Genomic DNA, 24,340 nt, shown 5'->3' on the forward strand with positions numbered 1-24,340 from the left:
TTAAAATTAGACGAGGCTTGCTTCCTCCAAAGGGTATTTCGATGCTCGTGTGCTGCTTGAGGACATTATGACCCAGAATTACGTCTGCGCATAAATCACGAAGCACCAGCACCTTTACATCCCGATGCGTGTACCATTTTACGTCCAATTCAACATTGCAGTACCCTCGTACGCGGGACTGTAGTGATGTGGCGGCCATGCATACCGTATTGTCTGTCGGGTGGATTATCCATTTCCTGCCCTTCACTAGCGAGCTGTTGACGAAACTTTCAGAGCTACCGGTATCAATCAGAGCCTCAGCCATATGCCCGTTAATTCGTACGTTGATGATAGCCTTGGATAGATTCCCCGGGGAGGCTGCAGTTAATTTATTTTGTGAGTAGAGAGCCGCAGAAGTGGGTTTATTTCTCCTTAGAGTAGATTTACATACCCTGGCATAATGCCCTTTCTTGTCGCAATTCATGCATGTGGCATCTCTGGCGGGGCATTTTTGACGAGGGTGCCTTTTGTACCCACAAAAGAAGCATTTACCAACCGGAGCAGTTGCTGAGGAGTTTGACGTGGCCTGGGTATCCGGCTCCTCGGGTGTTTCTCCATCCCCTGTGTCTGGCTGTGTCTGTGCCAGTGGGGTTCCTTGGGTTTCCACCGTAGCGGCGTTCATTAGCAGCATCGGTGTCCCAAATGACTCAGATTGCTGCTGATCCGTATCCATCGCTCGTGCCTGATCGACTACCTTTTCAAGAGTGGGTTGCGCTTTCTCTAGTAAGCGTTGCCGTATGTGGGCTGATCTGAGTCCTTGGATGAATGCCTCCTGTGTGGCTTCATTTCGGTGTTCCTTGGCGCTTACGGCCCGGAAGCTGCATTCTTTTCCCAGCTGTTTCAGAGCTTGCAAGAACTGATCGATGGTCTCCCCGGCTGCTTGCCTGCGTGTGTTGAGAATATGTCGTATGTATACCTCGTTCTTGCGCTTCACGTAGAGCGCCTGCAGCACGTCGATCGCTGCTTCGTAGGTGTCACACTCCGAGCAGAGCCTGTACACGCTGGGCGAGACATGATTCACGAGGGCGGCCAATTTGTCGGCTCCCTCTTCGATGATGGTCAGATAGTGTGAGAAGGAACGGAACCAATGCGACCATTTCATTTCTGCGTCAGTCGCGTTTGGGTCTGCGTCGAACCTCTCTGGTTTGTAGATCTTGTCCATCGTTGGTTGAGAGAGCCGAGAAAACCAAATGGAATAAATTGAAATGAAAGCGAGAGAAGAACCTTCAGAGTGTAGGCTTTATTCCATTTGATTGAAGCCGCTTCTACGGGCACATCAGGGAATACAAACGCAGCATGGAGTACAAGCAGTAAGGTACACACGTGCAACTAATCACCGCAAAATAAATCAGTATTATATATCAATCAGTGTTCTCACCATTCAATGAGCACCAAGTGAGCCGGCGACATACAATGGCAATGCCCCAGGGACAAAACCCCGCGGCCGAGCCGACCCTCAGCTTTATCTCTTCTGTGCTCGAGCCGGGCATCATGTGATCACACGTCACGACCTTCCATTCACCACAGGTGTTATGACGTCACAATTGACATCACAATTATTATTATTCTGGCACGTTATTTGTTGTTTCTGTTTGTTAGTTGTTGTTGCTGGCACACGGTTTGAAAGTTGTTGTTTTTTCCACGTACGGCCACGCACTAGTATTTTCAATGACACTAATACTCTCAATCGAAAAGCAATATTTCTGTGCAACAGAAAGTAATTTACAAATTTATCGAATGAGCAGAATATGCTTCGTAATTTTGTTGTACTGTGTTATTTCAGTATTTTTCCGATCCGTCTTTAAAGTGATTTTTCTCTCACTACCTTTCGGTGATGAGACATCATTTTGTCCGCTGCTGAAGCAACTAAGCAATGTAGTTGGCAGCGAAGTTCCAGACAGGCCGTGCGGAAGTGATAATACGTCATCTCTGGATCATGAAGACACGACTGCGAATGACGTAATATAAATTTCAGTTTTCTGATATTAACAGATATATTGCATTCGACATGGGGATTTTAAACGCAAACAAAACAAAATGATTAAGAAGTAGCGCGTTGGTCGCTCGGCTCCCTGGCCCACCACTTCCGGTACTCGGCTCCCTGGCCCGTCACTTCCGGTACCCGGCTCCCTGGCGCGTCACTTCCGGTACTCGGCTCCTCGGCCCGGCACTTCCGGTACTTGGCTCCTCGGCCCGGCACTTCCGGTACTCGCGCGTGTGCGCCTCTTGGCGTTATGGCTGCAGGTGGTGTGGTGGATTCACGACCCGTCAACGACCGTCTGCGATACCATGACGACCGAACGACGGTAAACGTGAGCAAGAAAGCGTCTTACCACCGAGCACCGGTGCTATAGTATTATTACTATAGAGGGGATAAAATAACAGTACTGGAGCTCGAGTTATATCACTATCGGATGAAAAAACAAAAATCTCAGGGTGTTCTGATGTGGAGTGTTGATGTACCCGAATCATCGTCATGATCTCCTGAGTTGACTCGGCTAATTAACTACAAAGAACCCGGAAGAATTCCCGTTTTAAACGCACGCCGTGTTGAGGTGTATTGAGCAGCTTAATCGGTGCTTTCCACGGCATGACGTTCTATTTACGAAATAAATATCAAAAAATAATGACAGCATTGTAACAAACCATATGTTAATTAATGCAAATAATATTAACAGCAACAATAATAGTATCATTTGGAAATGATAATAATAAAGAACTTCTTCCCCCCACCCCCCCTCCCCATCACATCTGGGCCTGGTGAAAGGCAATCTCATGCTAAACGGTACAGCCAGAGGGTATGTATGCTACAAGGCCTTTGCAGACCAATGAAAATTTCGTCCAATGGGTCCACGAGCTCTTTAAGTATAATCAGGGGAAGAGAACAGGTGAGGACCAGTGTGGGACCATTGAGGAATAACACCCGGAGAGTGGTTAGTGATGAAAGTGAGATGGCAGGCTTATTAAACGGGTATTTTTCTTCAACTTTTACACAAGAACAGTCAGGAGAATTGCCAATAGCTGAGAGTATCTATCAAGGTGGTGAGGAAGGGCTTTTACAGAAGATCCAGGTTGGAATTTAGGAAGTAAAGGAACAGCGAGGTCATCTAAAAGAAGATAAGGCTCCGGGTCCAGATAATATGCAACCGAGAGTATTGATGGAGGTGGCTGAGCAGGTAAGCGAGATGTTAACAGATATTTTCAGTAATTCACTGGAGTCAGGACAGGTACCGGAGGATTGGAGAGTAGCAAATGTAACACCATTATTTTAGAAAGGATCCAGAGAAGAATTGGGAAACTATAGACCTGTTAGTTTGACTTCAGTTGTGGGGAAGGTGTTGGAGACATTAATTAAGGACCAGATGAGGAACCATTCAAACAAATACAAACTAATTAAAGGTAGTCAGCATGGGTTTACCAAAGCTAGCTCCTGTTTAGCAAATCTTTGAGAGTTCTATGAAGCAGTGTCTGGTTGGGTGGACGAGGGAAAGGCAGTGGACACTGGACATAGTATATCTCGACTTTAATAAGGCCTTTGATAAGGCAAGAAGGCATTTAAGAACTACATCAGAGGTTGTCAGCCAAAGTGAGGGCTTGTGGAGTGGCTGGTCAGGTAGTTAATTGGATTACAAACTGGCTTAGTGAAAGGAAGCAAAGAGTGGCTGTGAGTGGGAGGATGTAAGTTAGATTCGGGAGGCAAGCAGGTAGAGCACAGTGCCAGGTTGCTATCGGTGAAGCAAATCGGGCTTTAGGTTGTATTCGGAGGGGGATCATTTATACATCAAAACAGGTGGTGCTAACATTGTACAGGAATTTAGTGAGGGCCACATTGAGAATATTGTGTGCCGTTCTGGTCACCACAACCCAGGAAGGACATGGATGCCCCAGGGAGGGTTCAGCGAAGAGTGATTCGATTGATTCCGGGAAGTTGAGAAATGAGTCAATTTCTTGGTAGTTAAGATCATAACTTCTAAGTATTTACCAGCACCACGTGCGTGCGTGCGTGCGTGCGTGTTGTTTTTGTTTTTTAATGTCTGGCTTCTTTCTTGGGACTACAGTGCAGTCATTGGTCTTTATTTTGGCTGAAGGAAACACCTTTTCTACATTATGAGGAGATATGATGGAGGTGTTTCGAACAATGAAGGATACAAGTGAAGAAGAGTTCTTCAGCAGAATACATCGTGATAGAATGAGGGACCGTAGCCTGAGCGTAAATAAGAGGAGAGTGAAGATGGTAGTAAAACAGGGGTCTTTCACTCAGCGTAGTTGATGTGTGAGCCTGACGTTTGTTTACCAGTTAGGGTGGCTGGCTTAAGATCTTGGGGTCTTAATTTCAAGCCTCGTCCCACCGTTGAATTCACACCAGGTGGATTGACTCAGCCTGCCATCTTTCTGATGTCAGTAAAATAAGTATGCTGGTAACAGAGGGCATTGCATCAGCAGCACAGCTGTGCCCCCAGAAAATGATGCCACCAACAGCCACAAGCTGCACAGTAACACCACCACTCGTTTATGCACGGAACGGTCTCCCTGGAAAGGTCGTGGCAGCAGAAACGGTATGTTGCTCCCTCAAAGCATTGGATATAGAGGGGTACAGGGATATTGGCAGGACTTGTAAGGTAGCTTGAGGATGGATCGGTGATTGTGCACATCCGTGCCGAGTGTGATATCTGAGTGGGTCTTGTCAAGGATAGTGTGTGATCAGTGTTGTGCATTCTTCACCCCAAAATACACTTTTGTCTACACTCCGACTCCGACTCCTCTCCCACCCCCACCCCCCCCTAAAAAAAATGCGAACAAACTCACAAAAAAAAATTTTCCCCCACCTTTTATTTTGTGGGTGATATCTCTGAGCCTGCCACACTTTTCTCATCCCCCCCCCCACATCCTCCCAATCATATTGTCCATTACCTTGATGGATTTATTTAACTTTGGCATTGGTGTCTTGTGGGCATGATGGACCAAATTGGCTCCTTGTTGTTAATCACTTGGAAAGAACCAATTAATCTTCTTCACAATTGTGAACATTAAACATTTCCACCGATTGGAACTGCACATCATTCCTTGTGTGTGTATTTTCACGAAGGGAGGTTTCAGCAGTTTACGGTTAACACTCCCAAACTCGCCAAATCGTCGCAGCAAAAATAAATAATTCGTCCTACTTCAATTACCCCCAGGAAAAAGTTTTTGGCTCTAGTCGTTCACGAACCGGATGGCCAGGCCTGAGGTTGTGCTGAAGGTCGCAATTTGACGTTCACCAATCAATGCCGGTAGACGAGACATCAAGCTTAACCCTCCATCCAAGGGATAGTGCAATTTGTGATGCAACTTGAGAAGCACAAAACTGTGAGTTTATCGTCAGGAATCGAACCCAGTCGAAAGAGCTCAAAGGTAAGAGTGCAAATGTAGCCGTTTGTTTATTAGTTTCGAGGGTCGAAGGCCCGTGGAGGAGCTGGAACACAAATCGTGTGTGCACATATATGTAGACAAATACACGAGATGACACCTGACTTGCCTTCAGACAAACACAGCTGCTGAGCTTGTGGGAAGTGATGCAACTTCCCAGGGCATTCTGGGTACTCGCGACATCATCGACATGACATTCCTTTTCTCTCCATACTCAGTGGGTCAATCGGGGAGTACCCTTGGGATTTGTCCGTGTTCTAGCCTATAAATGCTGAACGTCAATCGAGGGAGCACCGTGTACCATTTTAAAGTCCTGGGTATGACGCGGTTGGGGTTCGAACCGTCGACTTCCCAGACTCGACGTGGATGAGTAACTCGGTAGTATTTGTTGGTTGGCTGAGGCTTTATTTCTTCTGAAAAGTCGATGACTCCAACTGTCTGAACTTGGTGACACTCACACCCACACACATCCTTGAATAAAGCATGGATTTTTCGGTTTGTTGAACTTTTGCCAACTTTTCAAATGTCAAAAGGGAATATTAGTTATTTGTTTGTTCAAATTTTACTGTTGTAACTCAGTAGTTTGTGCCGTCGTTCTCTGGTCTTTCATGTCTCTTTCTTCAGGACCATTTGAATGTCGAAGGTGATATCGCAGCATTGAAAAGGGCTGATGATTTTGGACAGGAGATGGAGGAGTCTGAAGAAATGGAGAACCTGAAAATTCCATGCAAACTCGAGACTCCAGAAGACGTTTCTTTTGAAGCCTGTGTTTCTTCCCTAAGCTTGCATCCACAGAACGACATATTTGCTGCTGGGGATTTGGATGGAGATGTCTTTTTGTGAGTTGGAGCGTTACACGCAAAGGCTGGGTGGAAAGCTGTTAATTAATTAATACTGATCTAAATTAATCAACCTTTACTTAATTTTTTTTTTTTTTAAATTTTGGTATTGGTTGGGGGGGGGGGGTTACATGCAGTCGCATACAGGGCTCACGACACATCATTGCACTTTAACCTGAATTAAAAGGACAGGAGGAGGAAATGGACAGATCTTGGAAATTACCAGCATTATGAGCTATGTTCTCAGATGGGAATACTAAATTGGCCAACAGTTTATTTGTGAATTTCTCATCGGTGCATTGTTTTCCTTTTCTTGGTTACCTTTAATTAAACCTCATTGTAAACTGACCTTTTACCATTAAAATCCCCTTTATCTGTTTGCTGATGACCCCACCCTCTACCGTGACATCCCTCATCCTTCGGACAGGCAGGCTGCATCCTCTTCCCTCTCTTCAGACCTTGATAAAATCACAAGCTGGTCAAACATTCCAAAAGGACCATCTGGGAACCCCCCTGTCTGCTTTCTTTACAATCCTCTTGAGAATGCTCAGTCACTCAACTGCCTGGGTCTCATTATATCAGCCATGATCTTTATTGGGCAAACCACACATCTATTTTGACCTCAAAGCCAGCTGATGATTGGGCATTCTCCATCGTCGAACGTATTTCCTTAGCATATCAACTTTTATCTACCTACAAGGCCTTCATTCACAGCTTGATGGAGTACTCCTCTCTCCTTTGGGCTGGCGTCCCTGCCTCACACCTTGCTCAACTTGGCGCCCTGGAAACCAAGGCCTTCTTGATTAAAGGAATCTCCCACGATGAATCCGAGTCTATGGGCGTATCACTTTAATATCGCAGACAGGTCGGTGGTCTTTTTGTTCGGTAGTCAATCTAGTCTACCCTTATTATCAGTATTTCTGTCGATATGTTTGTCTGTCTGTGCCTGTTGGATGCTCTTAGAGCACCCTTTTTCTGGACATTTCCATCTGTCTGTCTGTCCACGAAACTTTGGTGAAGCCTTGGGGCTAAACCACTCAACCGATTCCAATGAAATTTGGTGGGTAGGACCAATATTTCTGGGAATCGTGTGCTTTCGAATATGGAACCCCGGGCCCGAGCAACGGCATAGCAACGGCCCTTTAAAGTGGTCAAAAAAAATAAAAAAAAACATCGAAAAATCGAAGCTTGGAGTTCTGTGCGCAATCTATCTCGCTCCCTTCATGCCAATTTGCAGCCCTAACAAAAAATATTTGTAGGAGGAGATAAGTTTTGGGCGAGTACATGTCGAACATTTCAGAAACGGTTAATTGCGAATATCTCGAAGAGAAAGAGTCTGATTTTGATGAAACTTGGGTGAAATGTGTACAATGTGGCTAGCATGTACACAAAAATGAATGGTTGCTATGCACACCTCCGTTGCTTAGCAACAGCTAAAATACTTTATCGTACATCGTACACTAATTGTGGACTGTACAAAAAAATCAATACCTCCGAAACTGGACCTCCGAGGGACCTGTTATTTTGTGCCCAAGGAGGATGTCTTACAACATCAGATTAAAAAAATAAAATCTTTAGCGAATAGATAAATGGAATTGTCAGTGCTGCCATTTGTTAGAGTCTCTTTGGAAACATGCCTGAAATTTCATAAGGCGGGTTTCTGGGCGCAAATTAAGAGGGCTGTGATAATCATATTTATTGTGCTAAATTGATTGATATCATGTACATGAATATCAGCGAGTCACGTCGGCCAGCTTTCCATCTAGAGTGAGCAGCCATGTCGCCAACCGGCTTGTCTGTATGTCTATCTGTTCGGTCCAGTGCTCCGTTAATACAATGGCGATTTCGATGAAACTTGGTTGATAGGTTCATACCATGACCTAGTTGTGTGCAAATGAGAACCGTTGCTATGGACCCATCCGTTGCCGAGCAACGGGACTTCGAAATTTTTGAAAATTCATAAAAAAAAAAAAAATTCGAAAATCAAAAAAGCGGGCCATGAGCGACTGTGGGCAGTCCATTCAGCCATATTGTCAAAAATTTCCAGCCGGATCCTATGAAAACTGTCGGAGAAGATAGACTTTGAATGAACCCAGGTCGGAAACAATAAAAAAAACGAAGTTCGTTATATCTCAGAGACTATGAGTCAGATATACATGAAACTGGAATGGTAGGTTCATGGTATGTCCTAGTTATGTGTGAGAAAGAACCGTTGCTATGGACGCTTTTGTTGGCTCGTAACGGCTGAAAAACGACTAAATTTGATTTGATCGACGACCCATGTCCGCCAACCGGCTTGTCTTTAAAATAGTCTTTTTGTTCCTCTTTTTTTTCTCACCTGCGGAATCAATTTCCACATCCTCTTCAATCTCCTCCTTCCCTCCAGGTCTTCAACACAGCTGTTCACCACCATCCCAGATCATCCCCATCTAATACCATTTTATTTTAGCATATTAATATTGTTTAGCTTTATACCATTTTACATGTGTTCATGGTTTTTATTTTCATGGTTTATTTTACGTTCATGGTTGTTTACCGCTCTTGCTCGGACTCCAGATATTCATACTCCTGCTTCGAGCGGGGGAACCGAGAGCTGTGGTCGTCTGGGCATCATCAGAAAGCTTGCCGAGACATCGCCTTTTCCCCATCTGGCAGGGGTTTGTACCCACTCTTGACTTATTTTCTCTTTCAATGATGTTTCTGTTATTACCCCGTGCCCGTAGCCCAAAGCGGGTTCTGCAATTGCTTCATTCTGTCTGTCTGTCAGTCTATGATCGAGGAACTGCATAATTTCAATTGAATGTTATATTTTTTTAAAACGTAGAACACTAATTGGGACATTAATCAGAACACGAACATGCAGTTTAGCAATACTTTGGCTCTGAATTTGGCAAACTACACGGAAATCTTATCCCGAGTGTGTGTGCAGAGAGGACTGAGGCAATTGCTTTAGTCTGTCTGGCAGTAAAAGAAAATTTAAAACCATTCCAGACAGGAAACTTAGTAGTTGGGGACCTCATAAACGACACAAACAGGCACGAAGAACTAATGTAACGTGTTAAATAGGGTGGTGTGTAAGCCGGTGCATCAACGACGGTAAACATTCGAAAAAAAATGGTTTTGTTTTGGGGGTTTTTTTTCTGCTGCCTTTAAAACTTTTATTTTGTACCTCTGCCACCGAAGGTGGAATCATGCAGGTTGTTTTCATCTCTACTTGTTTGTCTGTGAGTACGATATCTCAAAATGTGAGACAGATTCGGACAAAATTTGGTGGACAGGTTAGGTGTCAGTGACTAGGACAAATTGATTTGATTTCGGTGAAGATATGGATGTGGAAATGAGAGTTTTAATTTTTTTTTGTTAAGTGATCCTCAAAGGTCCCATGACACTCAAAACTTTCAGGTTATTTATATATTAACCTGACCTTCCAAGTGAAGAAATCACCCGTTTCTTTTTTAAATAAAAAATGGGATAATTAGACCAATATTTCGAACATTTCTGGTGCTTTTCACAACTTGCTATGCCCCACCCCTTAAAAAAGTTGGCTTCAGCGAACCGCAGCCTTCACGTCATCTGCAGAACGCGACTCGCACAGAGTGGATTGACTAGTAGTGGGGCAACTTAGCATAACAATTGTGCATTTTGTGAGGAAAGCACCAAATTTGGCACACTAGTAGCCGATCATATCATGAACAGATTTGGATATTGGGCCATCTCAAAATTTTTGATGGCAGTGGAAAATGGCTGCCACAGCCATCAGTGGCTGAATTTGAGATGGCCCAATATCCAAATCTGTTCATAATATGTTAGGCTACTAGTGTGCCAAATTTGGTGCTTTCCTCACAAAATGCACAATTGTTATGCTATATTTATCTAAGTTGCCCCACTATAGATGTCGCGCGCCGTATAAAGTACGTACAAATGCATTGTGCACGTGTGTTTGCTATCTCACTGATCGTCTTAATTCCTGTGATTGTTTCGCAGAAAAGAAATTCTGCTTCTGAGCCGTGTATGCACAACAATCACGAGGCAATTATTTATCCCTTTACTTCCTTGTCGTAGTCGTGTACAAATCCAATACATGTATGCACAATAAAGGGCTATACCATGTCCACAAAATATAAAATGTGACTGTTGAACCTTTCCTTAAAAAAAAAAAAACTTACAGGGACATACAAGTAAAATATTAAAGATTAATATTGCATCATTTCAAGGCGCAAGGAGATCATTTTAAAATCAAACAATGTGAAATACCTGCACCCACATTTTGCAGCTTATTGAATTGTTCGTTGAAACCAGCCTGCTGGGATGGGTACGATCCCACATACATGCAAGCCAGGTATGGCTGCACTCGACATACATGGGTTTATTCGAAAGTGAAGGTACTGCTTCCATTGGCTTGCTATTCATTAACATTTAACCAAAATGCTGTAATAAATGAACATGGAAAATATGTTGGCACAGCTAAGAAAGACAAATTTATCTGTCCTATTAGACGGCCTCATTGTCTGGGGACTCTTACGCATTGACTTATACATTGTGTGCATGCTAATACAAGTTACTTGTCAACTCTGGAGTCTAGACTCGTCTGATAAATCCGTCGTCCGTCCGACTCGTCCGATAAATGTGACGTGCTGTAGCTTTCTTTTATTATTCTCTTTTCTTCATTGTTTTCTACTGGCGCTACATGACGACAGTAAGAATAAAATAAATAAAAATGCAACAGAACGTCAGATTTATCGGACTACTCTAGACAATTGTGTCACAAGGTGTGTTCTGCACACAAGTTTTCATCGTATCCGGACAGCGAGATTGCTTCGTTTTATGCGCGGAGAGATGCGGCCGATGACATGCGCTGGCCTTGCTTGTGATTCATTCGCCGCTGAGCAACATGTCTGCTGCGCTGCACTGTTCACGTCACCTCACTGAAATATTTCTGATATTGAGCAGTATGCAAGTCGAATTTACATTATTGAATCACGAATAGGATTTAGTCTCACCAGTTGTTATTTCCGAGTCTTCCTTCGATGTCCTCCCGATCATCATGAACTCCGGGAATTTCATCGCCATTGTCCTCTGCTTGTCCTGCTTCGGGCTCGAACTGGTAAGGCCGTATTTCATTTCCAGCTGCCTGAACTTCACCTCCCGCGACAACGTTATCCGACAATTCTCCATGTGATTCAGACCAAAATCCTTCATTTCTCTCACACTCACTGTCACTACCAGACAAATCAAAGTCCATGCCATCCATTATTCCAAACCAAATGTTCGATTTTTTTTAAAGCAGAAATGAACGAAGCGTTTGAGTCGACCAATCGAATGTGGAAACACACAGGAAGGCAATACAATCATGTAGACCACCAACCCGAGTAATTTACGTGCAGCCTTTGTCATCCTGGAGATGACGTCATGTGGGTTACGCCCCTTTCAGTAGATTTCGGCAGAATTTTTAGGGGTGTTCCCGAAGAGGTTTGTTTTTTTAATTTTAAAATTTTACAGAATGAGTATTGTGAAAAAACATTGTCAGATCTGAAATGACGATGAAAAACTCCGATAGGACATATACATATATATATATATATATATATATATATATATATATATATATATATATATATGTATATATATATATATATATATATATATATATATATATATATATATATATATACATATATATATATATATATATATATATATATATATGCAATTTCAGTACTTTTGGGTGTCATGGGACCTTTAACCATTGAGAGATGAGGCCAAAACCATTTATATATACAATATCTCAAAAAGTTATGGACAGGTTATGACAAAACGAGCTTGATGAGTTGGTTAGGTGACAAGAACAAGCAAATTCGATTTTAGTTCAGGTTCGGATCCAGATCCTGCCTATCAGTAGGATACAAGACATCAACTGTTCAACCTGGCAGAGGTATGCGGTTTACCGAGTGCTGTTCTTGTTATTCATGTGACCTTTGATTGAGATCAAACGTAATAGTGGTTGATGTCGAACGTGGGCAGGGGCATCTTCATCGACGCATTCACGTCAAATTATATTTTCTCGTTGTTTTTTTTTTTTAAAACGGTGTCCAAAATTCCTTTAAAAAATTTAATGCTTGAGAAGTTACAACGATACTAAACAATCAGACTCACCTGATATCAAAGCGGCATTATATTTGTGTAAATCCAATCCCCTGGTGAATATCATGAGATAGATGGGATGTCAACAACTTTTGTTATTCACAGAATGGAACGTTCACTCTAATCTTGTAATTAGAACCTTTTATTGTTTTTGTATACCTTGTCGAGACTCGTATGAGAGCTAACACAATGCACAGCAAGGGGGGCATGAGACAAGAGGGGAGGGAGTGGGAAGGACAAAACATTGGGGAACAGACACATTAGGAGATCTGTGGAAGGAAGAGGGATGGGGTGGGGAACATGGGGAATAGAAGATGGACATTACAGGGACTTTCATGAAGGAAAGCAGGGAATTTGAAGGAGCTAGATTTGGGGTGGATTAACGGGGGTAGAAAAGATCGAGTATTTGGATGGGGGCCTTGAATTTTACATGAAATATAATTTGCAAAGAATTTTGCATGAAACAAGTTTTTCTGCACATTAATCTCAGCTGATAAGTACTCAGTCGCGAGACGTGTTTTCAGCAAAGCACCAGGTCTTAGAGACGTTCCCATTTGGTTGTTTCTTTGCTTTTATAATCCGATGTTATCGACTTCTTGCCACTTGTTGGGTTTCTGCTCTTGAGCTTCAAAATATTCCGTGAAATATGGAATTGCATAATCGAGGAATTTTATTCCAAGTTATTTGGTTTATTAATTCCTATTTTGATCACATAATTATTGAACCATTACATGTTTCACTGATGTCACGAAGGCCGACAGGGCAGTTTTGGGGCATTTTCATATGATTGATAACTTTTTATAATTCCGATAATTGTCAATTGAACATATTGTTGCAAATTCGCGCCCACCGGCGTGCGAACGGCCACGTGACTCGAATCGCGACACGTCGCCCACCAGACGGACAATTCTGTCGTGACCCTCTTGGACTAACGCCGAGAGCTAGTCACGGGTGGGCCTTTCGGCCTCACCACGATCGTGCCAATCGGCCCCCCGCGTGGGATAGGGTTGTTCGCCAAACTCGACCTACCTAAGTACCCACGCGGAGGGTAGACCGGGCGATCGCACCCCACTGCAGGTCGACTCCGGACACGGGCCGCTTAAGCGACCCGTTCCGTACTATCGGGATAACCGAGCGGTGTTATCGTCGGCCTCGACGGTTCCGATTAGTTATCGGGCGTATTAAGCCCACTACCAACCCTTTACGTGAAGCAAGATGGAGATTCAATTAAAGAAAAGACGAAGCGAAACGGGAAAACAGTTCAACATGATGCACATTTATTCCGCGGCACACGGAGAGCACACATATACAATTACAACAATTATGCACAAAAAGCAAATGTAACAAAAGAAACAATGATGCAGAGATACTACCGAATAAGACCGACACACGGCAACACTTAACAGTTTTACTTCACCAGACTGGCGCCACACACACACGTTTACACAGAAACAAAAGAAAAGGCCACCCTCAAAGACAAGGGGCAGACAGGGCCTGTGGGCCAATATTTGCGCGGGACCTGAAAGAGCGGTCAGGTCCGCGAGACCGGGTGGGTCCTACCCGTGTCTTTGTGATGAGCCGCAAATGTGGCAGCGCGGCGGTGCCCCGACTTCGTGCTTCTTCGCGGGTTTCGTTGGCACTGCTTGGAGTGGGGTGGGAACGGGGCCCCCTTTTCGCACTATCTCAGCCCGGGGGAAAAAGGGGGGGGGAATTGTTGATGCTCTGGGGAAAGAGTATAGCTGGCTTGCTTGGGTCCTGTGACGACCGATTCCACCGCGACCTCGTCGCCGACCGCCGTCTTCCTTGCCTCGGACCCGAACTCCTCGGTCTCTTCCCCCAATTCTCCTCAGCCGACTGCCGAAAACCACCGGGACGCCCTCTCCTCCCGACTCCACTCCAAACTCCAAACTGACTCTGCCCAAAACTCTCTCCGCTCTTCTGCCACTCTCCGCTCTTCCAAGGCCGACTCTGCCCAAAACTCTCTCCGCTCTTCTGCTACTCTCCGCTCTTCCAAGGCCGACTCTGTCCAAAACTCTCTCCGCTCTTCTGCCACTCTCCGCTCTTCCAAGGCCGACTCTGCCCAAAACTCTCTCCGCTCTTCTGCCACTCTCCGCTCTTCCAAGGCCGACTCTGCCCAAAACTCTCTCCGCTCTTCTGCTACTCTCCGCTCTTCCAAGGCCGACTCTGTCCAAAACTCTCTCCGCTCTTCTGCCACTCTCCGCTCTTCCAAGGCCGACTCTGCCCAAAACTCTCTCCGCTCTTCTGCCATTCTCTGCTCTTCCAAGGCCGACTCTGCTCTCTTCCAAAACTGACTCTCCCCAAACCGACTCTGCTCAAATTCGCCTTGTGCTCGGCGCTTTATAGTCCGGCAGGAGAACCCATATGCAAATTTCCGGATCAGAACGAGCTCGGGGGCGGAGCCACGCTCCCCCATTGGACGGAGAAAAAGGGGCGTGAATCTCCCCTGATCCTAGAATTGCATATCTCAATTCCACACAGACGTGCCGGGAGGCGGGGCCAAACCGCCCCGCGCTTGCTGATTGGACGGATCAGAAGTGGGGGTGTAGCATTCCTGATCCGAATTCTCCTCGGAAAGGCCGCATTTTGCACTCGCGGCTCGGCGCGCGTCCTGTACGAGCCCAAGACAGCCTGACGCTCGGTGCTCACAGGTGGTGCGGGAATGGCCGCAGAAGGAGAGAGGTGAAGGTGGTGGAGGGTTTATGGTGGTGGTTTATGGCCATGGTGCCGTTTGGAATGGCGGTGATGCGATGTTTGCGGGAGCGAGTTGTGAAGGTAAAGATCGTGGCTGTTGGCGTTGTTGTTGTTGTGAAGTGGCGTTGTGGTTGGTGGTTGTTGTGTGATGGCGGTTGAGACGTGGTTGGTTCAAAATAAAGATAGAACAGAAAAACGGCTATCTCAAAGCATCGCAGCTCGAATTAATCACATTTATTCCCTCTAAACAACGAGTTTGGGGGCTAACTACACATGTACTTACAGAGATATCTCACCTATGGGACCTGAATGGTGGTTTGCGAATTTCTACAACTGCAACAATATTAATTAGTTCCTGATTTATTTATTTATTTATTCATTCATTTTTATATCTCGATGTCCTCTATCAGGCTTGTATGACATGTTTATTGTTATGGTGTGTTTTTTTGTTTGTTTGTTGTTTTTTTAACCTCAAAATCTCATTGATAACAATGATACACGATAACAGCAATGAAAGTGCTTTTTCTTTTTTCTTTTTGCTGCAGAACTTTTTTCAACTTCCAAGGACAAGGCCATATTGCTGTTTGATGTGGAACTTGGTCGTCTTGTCCAGATTGTGAAGAAAGCTCATGAGTATGTCACAGTTATAACCATGCATTCCACGTGTGCCGCGGGCATCCCTCCATTTAAACTTGCCCCCCCTCATTCCAGTTTCCCCATCCATGATGCTTTTTATGTCCTCTTACGGCAAGGTCAAACTGGTTTCTGAACCCTTGTAATTTTTCCTTTTTCTTCTGCCCATAGCACTCCTATATATAGCCTTTTGGTGATGAGTGAACACCTGGTGGCAACTGGTGATGACAGTGGGACTGTGCGTTTGTGGGATTTCCGCCATGGGTCCTACATCATGAGTCTTCAGGAGCAAGATGACTACATCAGCTGTATGGCTGCTGATAATCATAACCGCATTTTGTTGGCCACCAGGTTGGGTGCAATGATTAAACTCTTATTTTTCTGGTTACTCCCCATGATTTGTCGACTACTGTGTTTGGCGTTTCCATCCTGATTCCTATTTTTGCTGCCTCTTTATCTTTCTTGACACCTTGCCATTTTGCTAATTAATCTAATTTTCTCCTCTGAGTTTTCTGTTTGATAATACATTGATTAAATAGAGCAACAATCACAACTTTATATCATCCAGACAACTTAATTTTCTTCTTCAACATATATCGTTTTCATTTTGCCTTCAGGGAAATTTTTCACTTTGGCTTGCTATTCATTTCTCTACCACTTCCACTGTTTCCTCTGTGTGGTATATCTGCCCTGTTCCTTTTTCCTCCATTGTTCTATGGATGTTCAGGCATTGCTTTGGAATCACTGCAGCTCAGAATGGCCTTAGGTTGTGCTTTTCAAATCTGGTTCCCTCTTCCTCTTCCTCTTCCTCCTCCATCGCTTCCTCTTCCAGTGTTGCCACTGCTTGGGAAATCTACCAAGATCTTGGAAAATTGAGACACATTTACCAAGACAGCTAGATTTCATGATAATTTGATGCAAACTATGGAGTGAAGAAGGGACGTATAATGATCTACCTATGCTTGGAAAAATCTTCGAAAATTTCAGGTGTTCATCTTGGAATTTTTTTTTTCAAGTCTGAACATGCTCCTCTTCCTTTTCCTCACTTCCTCCTCCTGTTATTCTTCCACCTCCTCTTCTTCCTATTCCTTATCTTCTGCCTCCTCCTCTTCCTCAGTGTGGCTTGAGTGTGGGATCTATGATGTGGAGGTTGTTTTCAGCCAGTTGCATGTGCCTGGTGTCAAGATTTTGTAGCTCATGCCAGGTGGTGACTTGGGCATTGCAGCTCAGAATGACTTTGAGTTTTGCTTTTCAAATCTCACTTCTCCTTCTTCCCTTTCCAATACGGGACTTTTAAAATGTCGCATGATTGCTAAACGAACGAGGCCTTTTGCTCATGCGCTGTGTGCTTTTTCAGTGACTCGGTTTTGCTCGCCGGGCACTTTTAACGTGTTGTCGCTCGAGCGAAATCTGTAATTCAAATCGTCTTTTAAACATAATTTTCAGCATTTCAACAAGAGAGTGGCAATTTCAAAACGGTTAACCATCATTGTTCTGTTCCTGAATGCAAATTGGATTCACAGAAATATAGGAAATACAAGAAATATCTGTGGATTAGAAGTGTTGAGTTCTTATAATTCCCTGTTAGTACAAGCTAATGTCGGTTGTCTCACACAGACACACACACACACACACACACACACACACACACACACACACACACACACACACACACACACACACACACACACACACACACACACACACACACACACACACACGCTTTTTTTGTAGCATTAAATGCAAAAGTCTAGTATTTATCTTGTGGCCCTGGAACCAAACAAAGAATATATATTTATTACAACCCCTCCCCCTCCTCCCAACATAACATGATTAATATTGAATATAATTTTAAACTTACCTTGTACATTCCCAAGCCCAAGAGATGTCGTTCCCATTGGTGTCCAGAAGCACCTAATGCCCATACACAGTTCCTTCACTGGTGGTGATCCGTCGAGTGGTTTGTGTAGCACACGTCCGTCCACTCGTGCCTTGCATTGATGCACATGGTCGAGAGTTTTCAGTATGAGCAAGTGCCCGTTCAGCGAGCTGAGAAAGTTCTCCCAAGTCGCTCATTGTGCAGAGCCACAGCCCTTTTTCTCGGGTACTTTTCCAAGTATTTTCAGCTTTTCAGAAGTTGTGTGAGCCATTTTAGGTAACATTTATTATCTTGCTCGCACAATATACTTCATGGTGCCCCGGAGATGGCTATTTCCTGAGGTTTCTGTGCATGCGCACCGAGCATTCTGGGGCGGATTACGTCATTTTCAAGTCCCGTATTGCTTAAGGTGGAATAAAAGAAAAATGAAGAATAAACATGTTTTTAAAACCTTAAACCCAAAGAATGCTCCCCCCCACCCCAATCCCTCCTTCTTCCAAATTTCCAGTTTTCCCTTCTGAGAGTTTCCTTCTGGATCCATATTGTTTACCCTATGTGTCCTTTCCTTCCACTCATTCCATCCTACACCCATTGTTTGTCCAAGTCTCCCCCTATATCCAGGCCTTCAACAGTGCCGTTCTTTTTCCCCCTCTATCAACTCTTCCTTCTGTCGTGTTGTGTCCTGATCCATTCGGTGTACGAGTTCTACTGGCTCTTCCACGAGCCTCAACTATGTACAAAAATAAATAAATTAATAAATGCTTTCACATTTCTTCCATTCACTTTATAATTGTTTATAATGAGGTTGAAATCATTTTTTCTGGAAACCAGCCATCTTGCTCTTTTTTCACCACACAGAGGTTAACCATGTGCTCCATTAATCAAGTAGCCATATTTATGCAAAAGCAAATTTTTCATTTGAACAAACCAACAGACCTGAAATGATGCCCATTTTGAGTGACCCTCAAAACTCATAAAATTCATATGAATGTTGTTCGGGAAAGAAATATGATATGGCAGAGAAATAATCATGAGAAAGATAGAGGGGGGAAAAAGGGGGGAAAGAGTCAGCAGAGTTTTGGGGATGGCTGTCAATAATAGTAATTTCTTTGCACACTTAATATGTACGTGGCACCTTTCAAGGACACAACAATGGTATGAAAAGTTTCATTGCGAAAATTTCAATTTTTACTGCATTGATTTGTGATGGTTAAATTACAAGCTATCTCTCTTTATTTTCTGTCCCGTGCGTGAAGCAAAAAGCGGCGTTAAGTAATTGGTTCACTTTGTCTATTGGTCTGTCTGCGAACGTCGGTCTATGATTGAGGAACTACTTGATTTCAATTGAGTTTTGTATTTCGAACACTTGAACACGAATCGAAACACGAACCTGCAATTTATGAGTAATTTGGCTCTGAATTTGGCAAATTGTACGGAATCTCGCCCTGAGCCCGCATGCACAGATACGAGTATGGTATTGTCCTTCTGGCAGTGAAACAAAATTGAAAATCATTCAAAACAGGGAAATTACTGTTTTAAGGACATTAAACATGTCCGATCTGAACAGTTCAATATGGGGTGTTGGACACGAACAAAGGACGCAAACCACAGGCATGAACAACTAATTTTAACATGTTAAATAAGGTGGCGTAAAAGAGTCCGCATCAACTTGGGTAAACTTCTGAAAAGAAAAATCGACAGTTATTTAAATCTTTATTTTATTTCAATTGAATCGTGTACTTGAACACTAGAACACAAATCACCTTCTTGTCACTTGAAAAAAAAAATCCTCCGGTTTAGCAGTACTTCAACAAGTGCTCTTCACTCGGCGTTGGGGAATATCGAGATTCGGAAAATATGGCGGCCCATAGGCAATGGGGAAGCAAAGGTTTAAAAGACTCTTCTCATGTCGTTTTTCCCAAGACCATGTGGAGGAAGATGTTCTATGAACTTTCGATTTTATTTTTATTTTTCAGGCAAGTTTAAGACTGAAATATTTATTGCTTTGAAAGAAGGAACAACCAGTTGTGTTGCTTGTGCACATGTGAGATGACTCAGCAGAACCTGTATTATTATATCATTTGTTAAAGTCGGATTTGCTGCTTAATGGTGTACGGTATTTTTTTTTTAATTTTCACTTAAGAATGAGATGCACAAAGATAGAGATTGTCATGAGATTTTGAAATTTCACTTTTGTTTCGCTCATTAACCTCATCATTCATGCTGCTATCCCAGCAGATGTTGTAGCTGTTGAGATGTGATAAATTCCTGAGCGAATGGTGGTTTTAACATCGTTCTTTGTATTTTACAGTGGTGATGGTACACTGTGCTCATTCAACATTCGTCGCCGGCGTTTTGATGTGCTATCAGAACCGCAAGATGGCGACCTCACATCTGTGGTCATCATGAAGGTACTCAATCGTACTTTTTTTTATTTGTCTAGAGGGGAAAAAACTTGTTTTTTTATTTTATTCTTTTAACAAAATATATCTTCGGAGTACAGCACTCACCATTTTGAGTCGTTTTTGTCTTGATTTGATTCCCAAACCAACTATAAACTGGTTGGATTGGTGCATTGGTGAAACTCTTCCGTATGTTACAGAAATCTGTATTTTTGTAACTACCCATCTAGATATTTCCGTATTTTCGTCGTCGGATCGACATGCCGTGGTTATAGGGAATTGAGGTACGATTCCGATATGCCGATTCGTTTCTTGACCCATTTCATCCGGATGGGATGCAATGCTAACACATGATGACCACGATTACGTGAATTACTCCTATGGTAGTTTTTCATGAGGTATTTTTGTGGAAGTTAGCAGGGGACAAAAACTGGCAAGCGCGTTACCGTGATCAGAAGAACGTCCATCTATGTCGGTAAATACAGAAATAGCGTCCATTGTTGGATTTTTTTTTCCTATTCCCATTCCCTCGTATGAACTTCACAGAAAATAACAAAGTGCCATCTTCACATTGCATGAAGTAGACTTAATCGTGCTGCAAAACTTGATGAAGTTTGTGACCATATCAATACAAAACCAATAAATCTTAACAAGGACCTTTGACGCAGGAGGGGCCATTTGGCCCATCATGCCTGTGCTGCGCACCACCACCACATTAAATCCGTTGAGCTCTCGACTTGGTTTCACTGGGGATGAGAAAAGTGTGGCAGGCACAGAGGTTAAAGTGTTACATATGCAAATGAAATCAATATTTTAATACTTATTTGTTTATTACGACTTGCAAATTTCCCTTGTACACGTCACACGTGGCACAGTGTGTGTTTACTGACCCTTGCTGGAGGGAGTGGTTAGAATTGTTAATTCCATTGGTGTCTTTTTGGAGAACATGAGCAATTTTAACCTCCCCTGTGGATTTGCCATTGAAGTCGCGCCAAAATGTTTTCTCGCATGCTAAATCTGCAATGGCCGGTCACCGCACCATTAACAGTTTTTTTTAAAGAAGTCACAGGACGACGAAAATGGAGAATCCCGGAACAGAAGATAGACGGACATGAAAACGGGCAACTAAATAAAGTACACTCGCGATCCGATGTAATGAAAACCCACTTAATACAGGAAATGTAATGTAATCAAAATGGCCACTGGCGCACAACAAAGGGTGCCAGGCAAGGTCTTTTGGGCAGATTATGACAACAATGAGTCCAGTATCCACCACGTGAATAAATGCACAGAAAAAAATAAGGGGGTAGTGAATGCTCCGGTTTACACTGGAGCCGGTAAACCTCTCCATTACATGGCACATGACACCCCACCCCTCTCCCTTTTATAAAGCACTTGTATTAAAAGTCCTGCAAAGGTATGTGCTGTTCAGGATTCATTTATTTCCCGACAAAAAATGCTGTACTTACTGAAAATAATCTCAGCAACGGATGTCCAGGTGAAATAAAAAATTTTTTCCCAAATATCACATTCACTTGCATTGGTTTTTTTGTGTTTTTTTGTTGCAATATAAACAGGATCACCCCCAAAATGCATATTTTGACATCAGTTTTTCAAAATTTTCTGTGCGAGCATACTCCCAGCCCCCCTAACAAGGAGTCATTTTACTCATTACTTTCCTTTTTTCAAAAGTTCTGCAGTTTCGCCCCATGTTGGTGTTTCATGGCCAGGGCGCTGTACCGATGAGTGTATCATCCCTTCGATGGAACGTTGAGATGTGGACTCGTCTGCCAGCGTTGGTTGTTGCTGGTGGATGTTAAAGATCCCATGATGTTTTTTTTTAATTTCTAGTACAGTATTTGCAATTTGTAGGCCATTGAGGGTGACGCCCTCAAGCAATTTCTACCCCAACTCTTACCGCTGGGAAGAGAATGGCAAACACCCAGCGTCATCCTTGCCGTATGAGTGCTTCGCAGCGTGAAACAGACTCGGTTTTCGACCAATCTTCACAACTTCCATTCATATTTGACTAACAACTCAACAATGGTTTACATCTCCAAAAGTATGTCATATTTTTGGTGAATAATAGTTATTCCAGCCTGGGTTTGTACCCCGACCCAGCTATAAACTGTCATCCCGGTGTTTCCCAGGCAGGGTGGTTCATCAATGTGTGTGCCGTTCCCTGGATGGATGTAAAACGGCTGTCCCATCTGCCAGCAATCTTTTGTGGATGTTAAAGATTCCATGGTGTCCTTCGTGAAGAGTAGGCGAGATATTGCTGGCACTAGGGCCAAATATCAAATTCCTGTCCTTTCCAGCAAAGGTTTTTGCATCGGCGGCACAGCCACGCCTTCAGTCAATGATGATACCCCGCAACGTTGTGCTGCATACGAACAAAGAAGATAGCGATTCCAATTTTTTTTTTTACAGTGCATTCTCTTGCCATTGCTTATAATTAATGATTCCTCAGAATTTTCTCGTTTCAAATTTTTTTTTCTTTTCTTGCCAAATACATAATGTGTTGCTTTTCAGTTTTCTAAATATCATTCAACTTTTCCATGCTTTTCTCATTACTTGTTCATATTTTATTTCTTATAGTTGAGCCTTTTATCATCAGCACGCCTCTTCTGTATATATCTGTCTTACTTGCTGTTTTCTCTCCTGTTTTCCTCCATAATTTTTCTTGTTTTGCTTTTTTTTTCCTTAATTTCTCTTTTTCCGTCTTTTGCTTTTGTCCTTTCTTCATTGTTTTCTTTTTCTTTCTTGTGCAGGAGGGACAAAAAATCGTTTGTGGCTCCGCTGAGGGTCGGCTACACATTTTTAACTGGGATGGTTTTGGTGTGCCCAGTGACCACCTTCGCACAGATGGCCCGACAGTGGACTGCCTGGCCTCTGTTTCAACCCAGCTGCTCTGCGCTGGTGCAATGGATGGCGTCATCAGGTTCCAATTCACCTTCGCTGATTTTAATGCTTCTGAGTTTCCTCGTTTCATTCCTTTGCCAAGTTTTCCTTTCGCCACTTACCTTCAACCGCACTGTCTTCCGGACAGTTTTCCAGCTCCAAGAATTGCTGCCAATACTCTTTGAGTTAATTTTTCTTTTTCTTCTTTTTTTTCCCCCTTCAGAGCAGTGAGCATTCTTCCTAACCGTGTGATTGGTGCACTGGGACAGCACTTGCATCATCCTGTGGAGTGCCTTGCAGTCTCCCATGATAGCCGCTTGCTCGCAAGCGCTGGGCATGATCAGCGGATCAAGTTCTGGTCGACAACAAAACTACGTCGAGAAAAGGTGTTCAGTCAGGGCAAAACTCAACAACGCAGGGCGCAAGGACTTCGTGCTCTCAGTAACAAAGCTGGAACAGAAAATGACTTCTTCTCTGAATTGGGCAGTGAGCCGATCCCAGTCGAGCAGCTCGATGATGATCATGAAGCTGCGGATGACGAAGAAGACTGCGATTCTGATTCCGACGCATGACCCACGTAAGATAGTGACCACCTTGATCGACTATGGCCTGGCCTGACTTCTGTCTCAACCTCGCTGCTCTGCATGCAGTGGATGGCATGATCAGGTGGTTCACCTACACTGTTATACTTCTGACTGAACTGTGATTCAGCCATTGCTTTGGTAACTTGTGTCAAAAAGGTACTTTCCAGTCCATTAAAGCTGATTAAACAGAGCCTGGTACATTCATCATTGGTGGATTTCATTTTTCAACCCCCGTTGGACTGGAGGTAATTTAATCTTTATTTGATTTAAATACTTGGCTTGCGTCATATCTTTGGGGCTGCTTGTGTTCTCGAGTAGAATGAGATCGATAGACTATAAGTACAGGAGGGACATGTTACATCGTATGTGATGCGTTGCATTACATCCATCCATCCATCCATCCATCCATGTGCTTCTGAGAGGAGGAATTCTTCAAATGCTCTGGCTATGATTCTACAACTCTGGGCCAAGTGTCGTTAGCAATCTCGAGGGGGGGGGGGGAATAACTGGAAAGCAGCTAAAGAACATATTGTGGTCTTGAAGGAGACAACATAAACCCAATTTGAAATGATAATTTTGGACACATCTGATGTCATCTCAACTGTTTCTGACATCGTGCCTCAAAGGAAAACGTTAGGAAGATAATCTTCTGTTTTACCTGTGCTGATCCCATTGGAATGCACTTTTTGCTGCATGTTTAAATGTAAATAACAAAAGTCGAAAATTGTTCAATGAGAAAATATCTCGAAACATGATCCAGAAAGCTTGTGATGAGAATACTGCATTAAAGTGTACAGTACTGTC

General features: G+C 43.4%; 1 protein-coding gene across 4 annotated transcripts; it reads left to right on the top strand.

The window, feature by feature from the left end:
* The first annotated feature begins 2,145 nt into the window (after positions 1-2,145).
* On the top strand, positions 2,146-24,340 carry WDR55 (WD repeat domain 55). 4 transcript variants are annotated; one of them, XM_085898482.1, is made up of 8 exons: positions 2,146-2,345; positions 6,070-6,284; positions 8,841-8,941; positions 15,683-15,770; positions 15,942-16,121; positions 19,961-20,060; positions 22,823-22,992; positions 23,176-24,340. In XM_085898482.1, exons 1-8 carry the CDS (start codon positions 2,274-2,276, stop codon positions 23,522-23,524), a joined length of 1,275 nt encoding a protein of 424 aa, XP_085754608.1. In that variant the 5' UTR covers positions 2,146-2,273; the 3' UTR covers positions 23,525-24,340. The 4 variants fall into 4 exon arrangements, with proteins under 4 accessions (XP_085754608.1, XP_085754607.1, XP_085754606.1 ...); XM_085898481.1 differs by having other exon boundaries at positions 2,157-2,351; XM_085898480.1 differs by lacking the exon at positions 2,146-2,345 and adding an exon at positions 2,727-2,837.

The sequence above is a fragment of the Eptatretus burgeri genome, chromosome 10 (assembly GCF_056783735.1).
Source record: "Eptatretus burgeri isolate ZD-2024b chromosome 10, Ebu_testis_v1, whole genome shotgun sequence".
Lineage (NCBI taxonomy): Eukaryota > Metazoa > Chordata > Myxini > Myxiniformes > Myxinidae > Eptatretus > Eptatretus burgeri.